The sequence below is a fragment of the Otolemur garnettii genome, unplaced genomic scaffold, assembly GCF_000181295.1.
Source record: "Otolemur garnettii isolate 467f Iridium unplaced genomic scaffold, OtoGar3 scaffold00044, whole genome shotgun sequence".
Lineage (NCBI taxonomy): Eukaryota > Metazoa > Chordata > Mammalia > Primates > Galagidae > Otolemur > Otolemur garnettii.
The window spans coordinates 10,128,746-10,145,873 of NW_003852439.1; the positions used below are offsets into that span (position 1 = coordinate 10,128,746).

The 17,128-nt window shown below is 47.1% G+C and overlaps 1 protein-coding gene across 1 annotated transcript in view; it reads right to left on the reverse strand.

The window, feature by feature from the left end:
* The window catches only part of TRAP1 (TNF receptor associated protein 1), a gene marked incomplete at its 5' end in the record, with an annotated part of 57,148 nt that overhangs the window by 16,115 nt on the left and 23,905 nt on the right, over positions 1-17,128 (reverse strand). The window contains 9 exons of the mRNA XM_012805785.2: positions 576-696; positions 2,292-2,447; positions 3,195-3,268; positions 4,141-4,250; positions 5,720-5,880; positions 9,497-9,568; positions 13,439-13,579; positions 14,967-15,049; positions 16,047-16,214. Coding sequence (XP_012661239.2) covers positions 576-696; positions 2,292-2,447; positions 3,195-3,268; positions 4,141-4,250; positions 5,720-5,880; positions 9,497-9,568; positions 13,439-13,579; positions 14,967-15,049; positions 16,047-16,214 — 1,086 coding nt within the window. The remainder of the gene's footprint in view (positions 1-575; positions 697-2,291; positions 2,448-3,194; positions 3,269-4,140; positions 4,251-5,719; positions 5,881-9,496; positions 9,569-13,438; positions 13,580-14,966; positions 15,050-16,046; positions 16,215-17,128) is intronic.

Consider the following 17,128-nt stretch of genomic DNA (forward strand, 5'->3'; position numbering starts at 1 on the left):
CAAGGCTAGAGTGCCATAACATCAGCTTAGCTCATAGCCAACTTCAAACTCCTGGGTTCAAGTGATCCTGCTGCCTTGCCAGTAGCTGGGACTGTATCAGACTAAATGTTCTATTTTTAGTAGAAACAGGGTCTTGAACTCCTGGGCTCGAATGGTTCTCCCGCCTTGGCCTCATAAAGTGTTAAGATTACAAGCATGAGCCACGACATCTGGCCTGAATTCTTTATTAAACTATAATCTCACTCAACACTACTCTTGAACAAATCTCAAACTCAGGTAATATTTCTAAATACTGAAAGACCTCAAATTAACACCCCTCTGTTTCTCCCAAATCAAACTAGAGTAAAGGTCAGATGCTTTCCAGGAGGCCCAAGCTGCTCCCCACAAGCTGCCCGGTAACCTGCTGTAGTGGGGCCGGCTCTGTGGCCACTCACCCTGACCACAGTCACTAAAGATGAGCTCTGAGAGCAAGATCGGCACGTACAGAGCAAAGGTAGTCACCAGCACTGGGTACACGGGAGGTCACCCAGACCCAGGGCTCCACCCACATGAGCATGGGTTCTGGGCCACCATACCTCGGAGGAAGCGTAGCCACTTGGGCAGGATGTCGGCGGCCTTGGTCTGGATGAGGACTTTGCGGCTGTACAGTGCGACACTGGAGCCCAGTTCCCGGCTCACATCAAACATGGATGGTTTCTAGGGATGAGGAAAGGACAGCGTCAAGCAGCAATGGCAAAACCCACTGCAGCTGCCAGGAGGCAGAACCTGGAAGCAGGATCTCAGAGAGCCACCCCCTCCCGAGCTGGTCCTGGGCTGGGAAGGGGAATACAATGAATCCATAGGAGGGTTAGCCCTGCCGTGCCCACACTAGCCACATTGCTCTATGCCCAGGGAGGACACCCCAATGCCAAGGCACCTCAGAGGTGGGGGAGCCTTCTTTGGGCAGCTGCCACCCTCCCCAGTCCCCAGTTGTGTACTCCTTGTGGAGGACACAGAGAATGAAGACTGGCATGTCCTCTGGAAGAGAACTAAACCTCACTATGGGTCAGTGTCAGCAAATAGCTCGCAGCCTGTATCCATATAGCCTGAGAATGGCTTTCACTTTTTTTTTTTGCGGGGGGGGGGACTGAGTCTCACTATGTCGCCCTGGGTAGAGTGCCATAGCGTCACAGCTCATAGCAACCTCAAGCTCTTGGGCTTAAGCAATTCTCTTGCCTCAGCTTCCCAGGTAGCTGGGACTACAGGTACCTGCCACAATGCCTGGCTATTTTTTTGTTGTAGTTGTCATTGTTGTTTAGCAGGCCCAGGCTGGGTTCAAACCTGACAGCTCCAGTGTACGTGGCTGGTGCCCTAGTCGCTGAGCTACAGGTGCCAAGCCGGCTTTTACATTTTCAAGTGAAGAAAAAACATAAAAAGGAATTATTTCATGATAATATGAGAAAGTTACAAAATTTTAGTGTCTAGAAAGCTTAGAGGACACAGCCACGCTCTCTCAAGTTGCTTGTCTGTGGAGTTTTCTTGCCACGGCAGCAGAGTTGGAAAGTACAATAGAGACTGTGTCACCCCACAGCCAGAAGTGGTTACCCTCTTGCCCTTCCACAAAGTGTGCACTCACACCTGCACTACCTCAGTGCTTCACAAACGCATCTCCCACCATCACACAGCTTTTGTTAAACATGGGTTATGACTCAGGGGCCCCGATGCTGTGCTCTTGTCTATGACCACATGTTTGGGGTGGTAACAGCCTCACTCAGCTCACTCCAAAATGATGTTAACAAATGTGGGATGTTGAGAGGGTTCCAGGCTGGGAAGGCTGAGTTCTATGCCCTGATTTGGTCTCTTTACTGCAGCATTTGTCTGAGCTTTTATGTGCTGACAGGAATCACGAGAGCTAGGGACTCAGGGAAGCCTGCAGCCAGCACCAGTGCAGAGGCTGACACAGGTCCTATGCACAGAGTGTATCAAGGAGCACATGAGCTGCCTGATTGGGTGTGAGCTGCCCAGGGGACTCCTCCCCCAGCTAGTACTCGGGCCTGTGCTGAAAGACAGCAGACAAAAAAATCCCCTCAACTTGCATGACCTCTGTAAACAAGAACCTGTTTCACCTATGCAGAGGCATCTGTTTTTCTTTTGCTCTAACACTGCAAAGCTAATCATGTGAAATATCTGCAAAGCTGTTGCCATTTGGGAAAAGTGCTGTTGCTGCCAGACTACTGTGGCTATGGGGATCTCTGCTCCAGGAACAGTAGAGTCACTCTGTGGCCAAGCCAGGGTCAGGGTCAATGCCTCACCGTGTCTGGCACATAGAAGATACTCCGGATGTTGAGTGGTGCATCTGTCCTATAGTGCAGGGTATAGCGGGGCTTGTCATAAGCCTGGGCAATGTAGCGGTAGAATTCCTCATGCTGCCACTCACTGATATCCTTGGGATCCAGCGTCCAGAGGGCCTAGAAACAGAAATGGACAAGGCCATTGGGTTTAAAACATGTCTTCCTAACAACTGTGTATTGCTGAGCTAGTGAAGTCCATTCCCCTGGACTGGGCTGGATGGGCATGAAGTGGTCTTGGGTGCAGAACCCCAGCCCTATAGTGCTACAGTGGACAAACACATGAAGGATTCTGGAGCAAACACCATCCCTCATGCCCGGACACTGCGTCAGGAGGAACCCATTAGAATGAAAGCAAGTCACCAATGGCTGCAGTGACAAACAGAACATAGGCTATCCACATACGGCACATTACTCAGCCTCAACAAGGAATGGGTACCAACACACTACGATGTGGCTGAACGATGTGAGAAAAGACAGCCACAAAGACCATGTGTGGTGTGACTCCATCCGTGTGAGACAGCCCGAACAGGCAAATCACATAGGAAGCCAAGGTGGCTGCCCAAGGCTTGGTGAGACTACAGGGATGTGACTGGCAGTGCACACAGCTGCTTTCTGAGCCGATGAAAATATTCTACAATATTTTAGGCTGGGATGGTGGCTTCATGACTGTGACTATATCGAATACCACTGAGCTTCGCAGACTGGTGGACTGGGGTGTGGCGGGGCTGAGGATCCTGCCTGCACTACAGTTCTCATCTTCCCACACAGAACAACTGGCCTGCAATTCTGGACAACATCGCCAAGTCTCACCCCTGAAATGCATGGACTTGTCTCCATGGCTAACTGAGCCCTCTCAGGTCTCACCTGTAAGGTGTTGATCCGTCTTCCATTCAGGTACAGAGGAAAGCTGACAAAGTTACTGTACTTCGTTACCACATCTGGAAGAGACAAAGGAGAAACAACACTGACTCCCCAAAGCTCTCTGCTTGAGCACAGCTGCTGGAAGGGCTCTTCCCTGCTATGCCCATTTCATAGGTGCAAAAGCCAGGGCACAACGTCCTCCTGCGTGGTCATATGCTGAGCAGCAACAGAACCTAGGGTGAGAATGAGGCCCAGTCTGCCATCAGACCATGAAGGTTGGCTGTGGAAGTACAGCTTTATGGGCTAGCAAGTGGACGCTGAGAAGTGCTCGAGAAAAGAAAAACAACAGGCCGGCTCAGCGCCTGTGGCTCAAGCGGCTAAGGCACCAGCCACATACACCTAAGGTGGCGGGTTCAAATTCAGCCCGGCCCACCAAACAACAATGGCGGCTGAAACCAAAAAATAGCCGGGCGTTGTGGCGGGCACCTGTGGTCCCAGCTACTTGGGAGGCAGAGGCAGGAGACTCGCTTGAGCCCAGGAGTTGGAGGTTGCTGTGAGCTGTGATGCCATGGCACTCTACCCAGGGGGACAGCTTGAGGCTCTGTCTCAAAAAAAAGAAAAACAACAGAAAAAAAAGAAAAACAACAGGCTAAGCAATAGGACTATGCCTAAACCACCAACTTCATTAAAGCCTAAGCCACACAAAGGGAGGGAAAAAGAGAACAAACCTGTGCCTGCCAGCTACGCCTGTCTCCAAGTTCTACAACTCACACAGCTCAGAACCAGCAGGTCTGTCCTTCACAGACCTAGTGGCCAACGTAGGCCCACCCTTCTTCTGGGTCACAGGGTGGCTCAGGCCCTCACAGCTCCATCTGTGCACCATCTAGGCAGAATCTAACAGAACACAACAGTAGGAGCCCACCCCACACAAGATGCAGGTCCCACTCACCTCGAACCCGGGCCTCGCTGGCAAACTCTCTGCAGTCAGGTTTGAGGTAGATGATTATTTTTGTTCCAGTTCTAACTCCTGAAGCTTCAGCAATTTCAAATACTCCAGAGCTAAGACATATAAGGGAAGGAAAAGCCAGTTCCACACATCGCTGCTTACAAAATCCTGTGTGGCACACTGGTCAGTTTGCATTTAACACCAGCAGAGCCCCAACCAATAGGCAAAAAGGTTTCTGAGCTCAGCACAGCCCCTCATACCACTAAATGGATATCAGGACTGCTGACCCCGACTCATGGCGGCAGAGTACCCCTGACCCCCTCAGGGGCCCGCCACCCATCCTCCAGGAGAACATCCTGGGCTTGTGTTACCCAAAAACAGGCTCAGGGTGCTAGTGGGGTCTGGTCCAGCTCCAAATGCCTGCCAGATACCTGTGTTGTTTCTGACCTTCTGACAGAGGCCAAATGCCCCAAGAAGAGCAGAAACCACTTCAGAAGCACAAGTGGAGGGGATGTACCCTGGGGCCTTGTAAGCACTTAGCTCTGTGCACTCTGAGCACTGCTTTCATAGAATTAAGTGGAAATCTTGGCTGTAACAGAGGGAAGAACTGAGCCACACTCCAGCTAGGCCTCCTCTCCTGGCTGTGCTGTAAGATGCACCCAGGAAATCATAATTCAGAAATGAAGTTTTGAGGCTTTCTAAAAATGCTTCAAATTGCAAAGGTATTCATGCTTCTCAAATGGGTTCTGAAGTGTTTTGGAACCCCCACCCAATCAACTTGTAAGACATGGCTCCAGCACACAATGGGAGACAAATAGGCAACTTCAAGGGAGACATCTCAGCCAGACCATTGGCTTGCTCCCAGAAAATGCCGGTGGGCAGATCCCTCACCTACGAAGCTGGGAGCAGCCATGAGGCCCAACCAGGAAACCACAGGATCAGGAGGAACCAAAATGAGCTCCCAGAGCGGGCCACACACAGAGCAGAAACCACCAGGAGAGAGGCCAGTGCTGAGGAACAGGCTCATTTTGGGTTAGGGCCCCATATTCCAGAGCACAGTGATGGTGACCAGCCGCATGGGGCCACAGGTACACTACAGATGTTTGAAGCCACAATTAACAGGCTCCCCAACAAAGTGGGAAAGTCAGATTTCACCAGATTTCACATCAAAAGCCCAGAAAACAGCTTGGTGCCCATAGCTCAGTGAGTAGGGCCAGCCACATACGGTGGCAGGTTCCAGGCCTGCTAAAACAACAATGACAATTGCAACCAAAAAATAGCTGGGCATTGTGGTAGGCGCCTATAGTCCCAGTCACTTGGGAGGCTGAGGCAAGAGAATCACTTAAGCCCGAGAGTTTGATGTTGCTATGAGCTGTGATGCCACAGCACTCTACCAAGGGCAACACAGTGAGACTCTGTCTCAAAAAAAAAAAAAAAAAAAGCCCAGAAAATGCTTATTTAAGTTTTCCAAGGAGAGTCTAACTATGCAAACTCAATGCTAAGTGCTGGACTCCAAGCTACAAATGCCCCCAGAGACAGGGAGAAGGACACTTCCGTGTAAGGCAGGCTTCTTTTCACTCACCCGTCTGAAAACCACCGGTACCCTGGGCTCCCTGGAGCTGCTGAGCAGGAATAGACTTCCACTCTATCAGCTACCATGAAAGCTGAGTAGAAACCCACTCCAAACTGGCCGATGATCTTGCTGCTCGCCTCGGCCTGGTTCTGCAGTGCTTCCAAAAAGGCCTGCAGAGGCAAATGAGGGTCAGAGGGAGGCGGCAACATTCACAACTTTCTGTGTGTGTGCTCTTCCCGCACACTTCAAGATTTCATTTAACCATTAGAATTTCCCTCCATTTTGCACATAAATAGCCAAGTCCCACATAGCAAAAGGGCTTGCCCAAGGACGCTGGTGACAGGTTTATGTTCAATTCCATTCCTAAAGCCCACAGTTTCTGCCTGTCTCAGGTAAGTGAAGGCCTGCAGGTCACACCCAAGGGTGGGGAAACAAGCAGCTGCAGAAAGGCAAGGCTGAGCTTCTTGGGTGCTATAGACCCTGAGGGTGCTATAGACCCTCAGACCCTAGGGGGAGGGAAGAGGGGCTCCTGAAGCACTCTCTACATAAAAGTCTCCCAGAATCATAGCTTTGTGGGAAAAGAGTGCAAACCAAGCACATGCTGCTGTATGGGCCACACACACTTAATTATTCTCATTTAATGTTACCAAAGTGCCTAAAATCAAAAGTCAAGGCCAGGCCTGGTGGCACCTGCCTGTAATCTCAATGATTTGGGAGGCAGAGGCGGGAGAATGAATTGAGGCCAGGTGTTTAAGACCAGCCTAAGCAAGAACAAGATCCTGTCTCTACAAAAAGAAAAATTAGCTGAGCTTTGTGGCAGGCACCTGTAGTCCCAGCTATTCAGAAGGCCAAGGTGGGAGGCTAGCATTAGCCCAGGAGTTTGAGGCTGCAGTAAGCTATGATGACACCACTACACTCTGGCCTGGTGACAAAGCAAGACACCAAATCAAAAACAAAATTAAAAAATAAGGAATTAAATGCACACACCATGGCACAGGAAGGTCTACACTGAGGTAAACATTTTGTATATGCTGTTTCCAACATGGCGGCTGCTCACCACAGGTGGCACTGAGCACCTAGTCAAAGCTGGTGCAACTGAGGAACAACATTATGTTTCATTTCATTTTTTTTTTCATTTTTTCTGAGACAGAGTCTCACTATGTCGCCTTCAGTAGAGTGCTGTGGCGTCACAGCTCACAGCAACCTCAAAGTCCTGAGCTTAAGCGATTCTCTTGCCTCAGCCTCCCAAGTAGCAGGGACTACAGGCATCTGCCACAATACCCAGCTATTTTTTTTTGTTGCAGGTGTCATTGCTATTTAGCAGGCCCAGGCTGGGTTTGAACTGCCACCTCTGGTGTATGTGGCTGGTGCCCTAACCACTGAACTATGGGTGCTAAGTCATCTTCATTTAATTATAGTGCATTCACATTACACAGCCACAGGTAGCCAGAAGCTCCTGCATGGGATAGCACAGACTATCCTTGGTATAAATACAACAAAAAACTTAATGAGTGGGGGGAGTCACAGTTATGGTTGTTTTTTAAAAGTAGAAATTTCTGTGACTCACTTTGGATCAACATTTGAACATTAACGAGCACTTGGTACCAAGTGCCACATAGGGACCATGTAGGCTACCAAAGGTCAAAGAGAAATGCACCGTTAGCAAGGAGAGGCACCAAGGCAGCCAAGGGCCACAGGCCTTCACCCTGGGCTAGCAGACACCCCAAGGGAGGAAACCTCGGCCATCCACACATCTTCCCGTCATAGGCTGCAAAGTCAGAGCAGTAGCCGGATGACACACCTACAGGCTGGCTTGTCCCTACACAGAGCAGTACTGGTAAGAAGCACCAAACCCAAGCGACACCTGTGGCTCAGTGGGTAGGGTGCCGGCCTCATATATCGAGGGTGGTGGGTTTAAATCCAGTCCTGGCCAAACTGCAATGAAAAAATAGCCAGGTGTTTTGGCAGGCGCCTGTAGTCCCAGCTACTAGGAGGCTGAGGCAAGAGAATCACCTAAGCCCAGGAGTTGTGAGCTATGACGCTATGGCATTCTACCAAAGGCGATAAAGTGAGACTCTGTCTCTAAATTAAAAAAAAAAAAAAAAAAAAGAACCACCAAACCCATACACGGGCTGACAGAGGGAGGAGCAGACTCATCTCTGCTGCCCCTCTCTGGCCAAGCCCACTTAGCTCAGGGACTCACTGGGGAAGGAATTTGCAGAGAGAAACATCAGAAGGCAGAATGGCACATTCTGGACTAAGATGGAAAACCTCTGGCTATGGGCAGAATCAATTCCTTTACTCATAAGATAAAAATATTAACACAACTACCTCACAGGTCCCCATGAAAATAAAATGAAACACAGCTGATCCTCCATAATCTCAGGTTTCACATCTGCAGATTTAACCGGGGATTGAAAATACTCAGGAAAAATAAAAAATAAATACAATTTAAAAAAATACAAGATCGGGGGCGGCACCTGTGTCTCAAAGGGATAGGGCGCCAGCAGGAGGTGGCGCGTTCAAACCCAGCCCCAGCCAAAAAAAAAATATACGGTCAGGCGGGGAATGGTGGCTCACACCTGTAATCCTAGTACTCTAGGAGGCTGAGGCGAGTGGATTGCTTGAATCCATGAGTTTGAGACCAGCCTGAACAAAAGCAAGACCTGGTTTCTACCAAAAATAGAAAAACTGAGGTAAGAGGACTGCTTGAGCCTGAGCTGGAGGTTGCTATGAGCTATGACGCCATAGCACTCTACCCAGGGCAATAGCTTGAGACTCTGTCTCAAAAAAACAAAAACAAACAAACAAACAAAAAAAAAAACAAGGGCAGACAATTAAGTTCACAATCTCATCCTAGAAAAAGTGTGACATATTTCTGTTGAATATCACTATGGTCACCTTCAAAGTACTCCCCTTGGGTAGCTACCTAGTCTACCCTTCAAAGCCATTTTGGAGCTCTTTTTGTGGAATGGCCACTAGAACTGTCATTGTAAGAGGTCTGACAATTAAGTTTGCAAACTCATCCTAGAAAAAGTGCTTTGAACAGTAGATTAGGCACTGGCATCGGTGCCTAGCTTCCCAAGGGGAGGACCTCAATGGTGATATTTAACAATGAAATATGTAGTACTTTTTCTAGGATGAATCTACATACTTAACTGTCTCACCTTGTATAGTATAATAACTATTTCATAGCATTTACACTGTATTAGGTATTACAAGTAATCTAGAGATGATTTAAAGTACACAGGAGGATGTGCATATTAAAATACTACCCCATTTTATACCAGGGACTTGAGGGCATCCTCAGATTTGGGTATCTGTGGGAGGTCCTAGAACTAAAACCCCACCCATCCTCCATACTGTAGGATGACTGCAATGTGAAAAGTGTTCCCATAGTGCTTGCTACATGGCACACACCTGATAATATTCTTTTTTTTTTTTTTTAAGAGACAGAGTCTCACTTTATCACCCTCAGTAGACTGCCGTCACATCACAGCTCACAGCAACTTCCAACTCCTGGGCTTAAGCGATTCTCTTGCCTCAGCTTCCCGAATAGCTGGGACTATAGGCACCCACCACAATGCCTGGCTATTTTTTGTTGTTATTGGAGTTTGGCCAGGGCCAGGTTTGAACCTGCCACCCTTGGTATATGGGGTTGGCGCCCTACCCACTGAGCCACAGGCGCTGCCCAAAATGCTTATTTAATATGGCACACAGGGCCACCCTTACAGGAGGAATCCTTGCACACCAACAGACAAGCAAGGTGGGGGGACCTGTGCTTACCTTTGACCCTGATCTGGCAATTGTCCCCAGGTTGGATACAAGCTCTTCATGTGTCATCCCAATGCCAGTGTCCTGAGGAGAGAGACACTCTAAGTGCCAGATGAACAGCACTGGGGGAGCTGGGTAAGGTAAAGAGGCATCAAATGGCATCAACAACGCTGGCTGGACAGGGCCCAGTGCAAAGTGAGACCACATGCTCACCAAAAAAGATTAACTACAGTCACATCAATCCAGCCTCACCAGAGAAAACGAAGCGTAGCAGAGCAGAAATTTTCTTAAATTATTAAAACCATCCTGAGAAGAACCTACTAAGTTAGCATTTGAAGGCAAAGGATCAACTCTTCTGTCACTATGATTTTGTTTTGTCAACACCTTCTCCTTGGTTTTCTTTAGGAAGCTCTGCAGACAAAGCAGAACAATCTATGCTACATAGGTCCATAGCCAAAGAGCCTGGCCCAGGTGCACAGTAGGCCGTATCACCTGGATGTGACACTCTGGGATGTTCTCACAACCACAGAATCGCCTAACACTATTCTCAGAAAGAAAGTATCTCTATCGTTCAGCAACATATGACTATATTTTGAAAGCAGACAGGAAGAACACAGGATAAGTCATAGTGGAAATGGTGGGGAGGGGCTCTGTTGCTACAGGGTGAACCATGACTTAGGAGGCCTCCAAATGCCAAGAGGGTACACAATGGAGTGCCTGATGCAAGGGCTGGTGGCTCTGTGTGTCAGACAAGAGACAGGCTTGTCTATAGCAGACACATGTCATCATGTGCTCTAATACTTGACGACACAGCCTCAGCAGGTAAACTAAGCTCCCACAGTACAGGCAGGAAGCAAAATGAAAAAGGTTTATAACCATACCCATGACTCAGGGAATGTAGACCATAAACAGAGTGGCCCTCATCACACACACACTTCTCTGGCTGAAAGGACAACTCTGGTGACAGTAAGTATAGGTGAGGATGGACAGGATGAGAGTGTGGCCTCACAGTCTTGGAGAGCATTCCCATCACCCAACAAACTTGAACCTGACCAAACTCTACCACCTAGTAACTCTACTCTTAGGTATGAGTCCAAAAGAAATTCCTACACTTGAATATAAGAAACTTACCCAAGAGCTTATTGCAACATAACTTGTAATTGCAGAAGTAGAAATGATCCAAATGTCGAGACTAGATAAAGTATGGCATATTTATATGATGGACTACTATATAGTAATCCAAACTGCAATCATTGAACAAGAGAAGTAGACCACAGGAAAACACATTCTCTATGATCCCTTCATTGTAACAGGCAAAATGGGCTGGGATGCCGTGGCTCATAGCTGTAATCCTTAGCACTCTGGGAGTCTGAGGCCAGTGGATTGCTTGAGCTCAAGAGTTTGAGACAAGCCTGAGGGAAAGCAAAATGCCATCTCTATTAAAAATAGAAAAACTACCTGGATATTGCTGAGGGCACCTATAATCCCAGCTACTCGGAAGGCTGAGGCAAGAGGATCTCTTGAGCTCAAAAGTTTGAGGTTGCTATGAGCTATGGTGATGCCACAGCACTCTTGCCTGGGTGACAGAGTAAGACTGTGTCTTAAAAAAGGAAAAAAAGGTGGGTTGGCACCTGTAGCACAGTGGTTATGGCGCCAGCCATATGCACCAAAGCTGGCAGGTTCAAGCCCAGCCCAGGTCAGCTAACCAACAATGACAATTGCAACAACCACAACAAAATAACTGGGTGTTGTGGCAGGCACCTATAGTCCCAGCTGCTTGGGAGGCTGAGGCAAGAGAATCGCTTAAACCCAAGAGTTTGAGTTTGTTGTGAGCTATGATGCCATGGCACTCTACCAAGGGTGACATGGTGAGACTCGTTCTCAAACAAACAAAAAAAAGGTTCAGCATCCGTAGCTCAGTGAGTAGGGCACCGGCCACATAGACTGAGGCTGGCGAGTTCGAGCCCAGCCCGGGCCTGCTAAACAACAAAGACAACTGCAACCAAAAAATAGCTGGGTGTTGTGGCGGGCGCCTGTAGTCCCAGCTACTGGGAGGCTGAGGCAAGAGAATCACTTAAGCCCAAGAGTTTGAGGTTGCTGTAAGCTATGATGCCACAGCACTCTACCAAGGGCGATATAGTGAGACTCTGCCTCAAAAATAAACAAATAAATAAATAAAAAGAAAAAAAGAGAAAAAAAAGCTGTAGATAAGAATAACATATCAGGTCATGCACAGTGGCTCGTGCCTGTAATGCTAGCACTCTGGGAGGCCAAGGCAGGTGGACTGCCTGAGCTCACGAGTTTGAGGACAGCCTGAGCCAGAATGAGACCTTGTCTCTAAAAATAAAAGGGTGTTGTGGGGGGCCACCTGTACTCCCAGCTACTCGGGAGGCTGAGGCAAGAGAATCACTTGAGCCCAAGAGTTTGAGATTGCTGGGAGCTATGATGCCACAGCACTCTACCAAGGGAGACAAAGTAAGACTGCCTCAAAAAAACAAAATAAATAAATAACATATCAATATTGGTTAATTAATTGTAACAAATGGGCTGTACTGCTGTCAGGTGTTAGAAATAGCAGAAACTGAGTGCTGATGGTGTATTAGAATTCTTTGTACAATCTGCTCAAATTTTCTGGAAATCTAGAACAGTCCTTCTTTTTTTTGAAACAGAGTCCCAATATGTCACCCTCAGTAGAGTGCTATGGTGTCACAGGTCACAGCTACCTCAAACTCTTGGGCTTAAGCGATTCTCTTGCCTCGGCCTCCCAAGTAGCTGGGACTACAGGCACCTGCTACGATGCCCAGCTATTTTTGGTTGTAGTTATTGTTATTGTTTAGCTGGCCCAGGCCAGGTTCAAACGCGCCACACTTGGTGTATGTGGCTGGTGCCATAACCACTGTACTATAGACGCTGAGCCCTTTTTTTTAAAAAGAAGACAAAAACAAACAAAAATCCTTCTTATAACATAACATAATCCCAGAAAGTACTTGCACAGGAAGACAAGCCTCTCTGCTCAGGAACCACAAGTCATGTCCCCACTGCTCCTACCCGTCAACACATCCATCTATCATCCACTTCAAGGGCCCCAGGGCTGTAAATGGCAAGAAGTACAAGAGGACCCTTCATGCACCCCTGTGTCCCCCTCCCTGCCACAAGCAAGCTTAATCAGAGAAGGAGAAAAACACATGTCCCTTCCAATCCTGGTGATGAACACCTTGCACACATCAAAGTAGCTCAGCCTGGATTCCAATTCTACCCTAAGAGGGAATACATAAAGCTGAGACCCCACAAGGGCCTTCCTTTAACTTTAAAGGTGTTGGTTTATTCACTCACACATGCGCTCATTCATCTGGCATAGCCTTAGGAACAAGCCAGCATTTCAAAAAAGGAGGCTCAGACCCCACCCAAGCCTGTCCCACCTCTCTGCAGAGATGCTGGCCCTGTAATTACTCCTGAGATCCTGGGACAGCAGGTCCTCAGGCAGCTGTCTCAGGAACCCAAAGTCTCTCAAAGTCACTGCCTCATGAACCCCCTTTGCCTTTCTAAACTCTTTGACCTTAAAATTCTCATAAGGATAGAACAGTAACCACAAATGCTGCCTCATCTGCATTACTGAGGGGGAAGCACAGTTTAAAAATACAAAACGAGTACATTAAAAATATGTTTAGCTATGTTAATAAATGCACACATCAAAGCTCACAGGGACATGTGCTAAAATGTTACTAGCAGTTATCTTTGGATAATGGGGTGATTTTAATTTTCTTCTTTTCTGTTTACCTATGTTTTCCAAATTTTCTATAATGAACGAATGCTATTTTAACAGTAAATTAAAACAAGAGTCATCCTAACAGTAAAGACAGCATGTCAGTGGGAGCCTAGAGACATAACTAGGAGGCAGGTGTCGCCTCCTTCATGGCCTGGTGTGCAACACACCTGAACACTAAAGGGAGGTACCTGGATCACGATGGTGCCTTTCTCAGAGTTGGTCTGCAAGTGAATCTCCATTTCTGGCAGTGTTTGGCCATCAGACACCAGCTTATGACGCAGTTTTTCCAAAGCATCGCTAGCATTGGAGATCAGCTCGCGTATAAACACCTATAGGAATAGAAATGAGAGGGATGGAGGACAAAGGATCCTAACTCTGCATTTTCAACAACTGTTAAAAGTCCAAGAATTGCCCTGGAAGATTCAGTTCTCTAAAAATAAAGGTCTTCTGCTTTAGTCAAAGGCCATTTCTCTGGGTAGGTCACAAAGTCACTAAAGGCAGATGGCTTTTCCTGACATAGCTTTGCCTAGTAAACTGACATCTGCTAATCTTTCCCTCCAGGCTGCTTAGTCAAGCCTCAAGTTAACTCAAACTTAATAAGAACCCCACCAGGGACCCACCATTCCTTTCTCAACTTCTGCACAAGGATAACACCACACACCAGACATCTGTTTCTCCCACTCCATGGGAACAGATTCAACGGCTTCATTTCACCTGGCAGGAACCAGCAAACACCAGACCTACCATACCATGGAGAAAAAAAGGCCACAGGGCCCAACCCCAACAGTCCTCTCAGGATCTGAAAAGTACCCTGACTTCAAACAGAGCTTCTATTTAAAGTAAGTGACCGCAACAAGGTGAGAGTAAATGGGGTGACCTGAACAGAAACTGGAAGTTGTTGGGATCCAGGAATATAGCACTTAACATTACAAGACCTGGAAATACAGCAGACCCTCCATAGCTGACCACCGCTCCACAATGACCATCTCCTTAAGTTGACCTCATCTTCTTAAACCAGACACGTACCACATGTATATATCAGTACAAAAGGCCTCGTTTCTTATGTGAATCCTCCATCTGTTGATCAATTTGTTACAGTCCTTTGGGTGGTCAACCTACGGAAGTTGTACTGTATTTTCTGAAAAGTTCCTTTGAACTTCCTAAGATTGTACTTTACCCTTCTTCCAAACTCTTTGCATCCTAACAATAATTAGCATGTAAACAATGATGATCTCCAGTTTTTCCATGTCCTATCACCTCTGAGTTTTGTCTCAAAAAGCTCCATGCAACTCTTCCCTACTCATACAGGACCCAGGAACCTTCTTCCTCCAGCCACTGATGCTCCCAACTAGACCTGCAAGTGCTCACCCAAGTAAAGGGCACAATAGCACAGGGGCCCACAGTACTCTGACAGCTCTGCAGAAATAGATAACAGTGGAGCCCCCATGCCAGTATTTGGGGACTTCTACAATTATTGGCAAAATTCAATTAATTCCTATAGTTCATCTGGCCCAAAGAATCATCTGGATACACTCACCCCAAAACCCAAAACAGATTTTGGTAAAAAATACTCTTACAGATAGCTTAAGATGACAACCTGTCCCAAGTTTAATGCATTCTTACAGCTAATATATTGTCTGGCATTTCTCCAGAATGGTATAAAATTAGTTTTGCTTAAACCTTGCCAGGACCAGTAGTAATTAACAGGTAGTATACCTCTTTTTCTGAGTATAAGGAACGGGCAACGATGTCCAAAAGCTTCTTTGTCTCAGCCTGGAACTCATGTTTAGAAATAGAACCTAGTAATGAATCACAGACAGAACCGATAAAATTTAATTTCTATTTCTGTGGAAGAATATGCTATGTAACATTCAAAAGATAAGTTTACGTGCTTTAAACATTTTTTATAAGAATGAACAAAAAGAAAAGAAGGGGACAGAAAGAAAATATTTTAGGTAAGGAGGTCTTCGGGATAGAAAAATTCAGGCTGCTCCTGTCTCTGCAAAAAGAGGTGTACGTGAACAAATCCTCATGCTGCTAAGGCCAAACACACCCTGGGTTACCCCTAGTGGAGTGTGAGGGTGGATTTCCCTAAGTACTTGATCATGAGAATTGAGCTGGCTCTAACTAGACCCTGGATTATGGTCTTTAAAAACCAGTTTCAAAATTAATTATTCAAAAAGTAAAATGAGGGGTGGTGCCTGTGGCTCCAAGGAGTGGGCGTCAGCCCCATATGCTGGAGGTGGCAGGTTCAAACCCAACCCCAGCCAAAAACTGCAAAAAAAAAAAAGGAAAAAATTAAAATGACAAGAAAACTTCACTTCTTCTCTTAACTCAACTTTAAAGATTCTGCTCTTGTCATCTGACTTAAAAGCTAGAAACGAAACCCCTGCGGGACTGGTTCTGAAGGCTGCTTTTCTATGCTTCTGGGGCAACCAAAAAGACAACTTCAGGATTCAGTCCTGCACAACCTGGGCCAATACTGAGTTTGTGTCCAGCTTCCATGATTGTTAACAGATGTGCCAGGCATGAATCACCAGAGAAGGTGCCACATGGCAAATTCACATATGACCACCAGAGGGGGCAACGCGCCCCAGGATAGAGCAGGAAGTCCCTGCCAGGGCAGAAGAGAGGATACGTGATTTAGGACACTGCTCCCTGCCACCAAGACCTTCCAAATTCTGAAGTGAGCAGGCGGCTCTATCAATCATCATCTCCACTTCAAAAAAACTTCCCCTTACAAGCCAGCAATGAACCAAGAAAGACATCCCAGACCAAAACCTGGCTGAACACTACCCTGCACGGCCTCAGTGCTGCTTATGATTGAGTGCACAGGCTCCTCCCTGTCCGTGGCAGCCTGAGTGCTGCATAGCCGGGCACCATAGAAGCTCAGAGCTAGGTTTCGTCTGGGGCTCCCAAACGACTCCTGGACTATAGTCCTCCGAGGACACAGAACTGGTTTTCCTGAAAAGACAAACATGCAAAAAGAAGAGCATTAATAAGACATCAGACATAGAGTATCGCCATCAGTTCACAACTAGCCTGTCCTGCACAAGCCTGTCCAGCAGCAGCTATACAAGTTCTTCTATGTCAAGCTGTTGATCAAAAAAGAAATGACGCATAAACGAACATCATACAGCTATTGCTGCATCAGGGTGTGGTTTTGGCAACCTGCCGTCAATTGTGTCAAAGAGGGAAAAGACATTGGGGCTTATTAGAACCTCAGGGGCAAAGCTGCTGGGCAGGCAGGTGCCTTCAGATACGGCCCTACATCTGCCCCCAGGTGAGATTGCATTATCTACCCACCAAACTCAAACATGCCGTGATCCTCACAGTTCCTGCAGTAGTCCAAAACAAATAGGCCAGCCTTCCTTACTGTGTCATTATCAAGGGAAAACAGGAGACAAATATCCCAAACTCTTCAATGTAAATATTCTGAAAGTCTCATCTTCTAAAAGTTGATTTATTTTCTTGGCTTCTTTATCCTAAATTACCACAGATTTTTAAAAATTGGAGTTTTGAGGAGGCGCGGGTGGCTCAAAAGGGTAGGGCGCCAGCCCCATATGCTGGAGGTGGCGGGTTCAAACCCAGCCCCGGCCAAAAGAATAAAAAACAAAATAAATAAAATAATTGGAGTTTTGTTTCTCTTTTTTGAGACAGAGTCTCACTATGTCACCCTCGGTAGAGTGCTGTAGTGTCACAGCTCACGGCAACCTCAAACTCTTGCGCTTAAGTGATTCTCTTGCCTTAGCTTCCCAAGTAGCTGGGACTATAGGTGCCCGCCACAATGCCTGGCTATTTTTGTTGTTGTTGCAGTTGTCACTGTTTAGCTGGCCCAAGCCAGGTTTGAACCTGCCAACCTCGGTGCATGTGGCCAG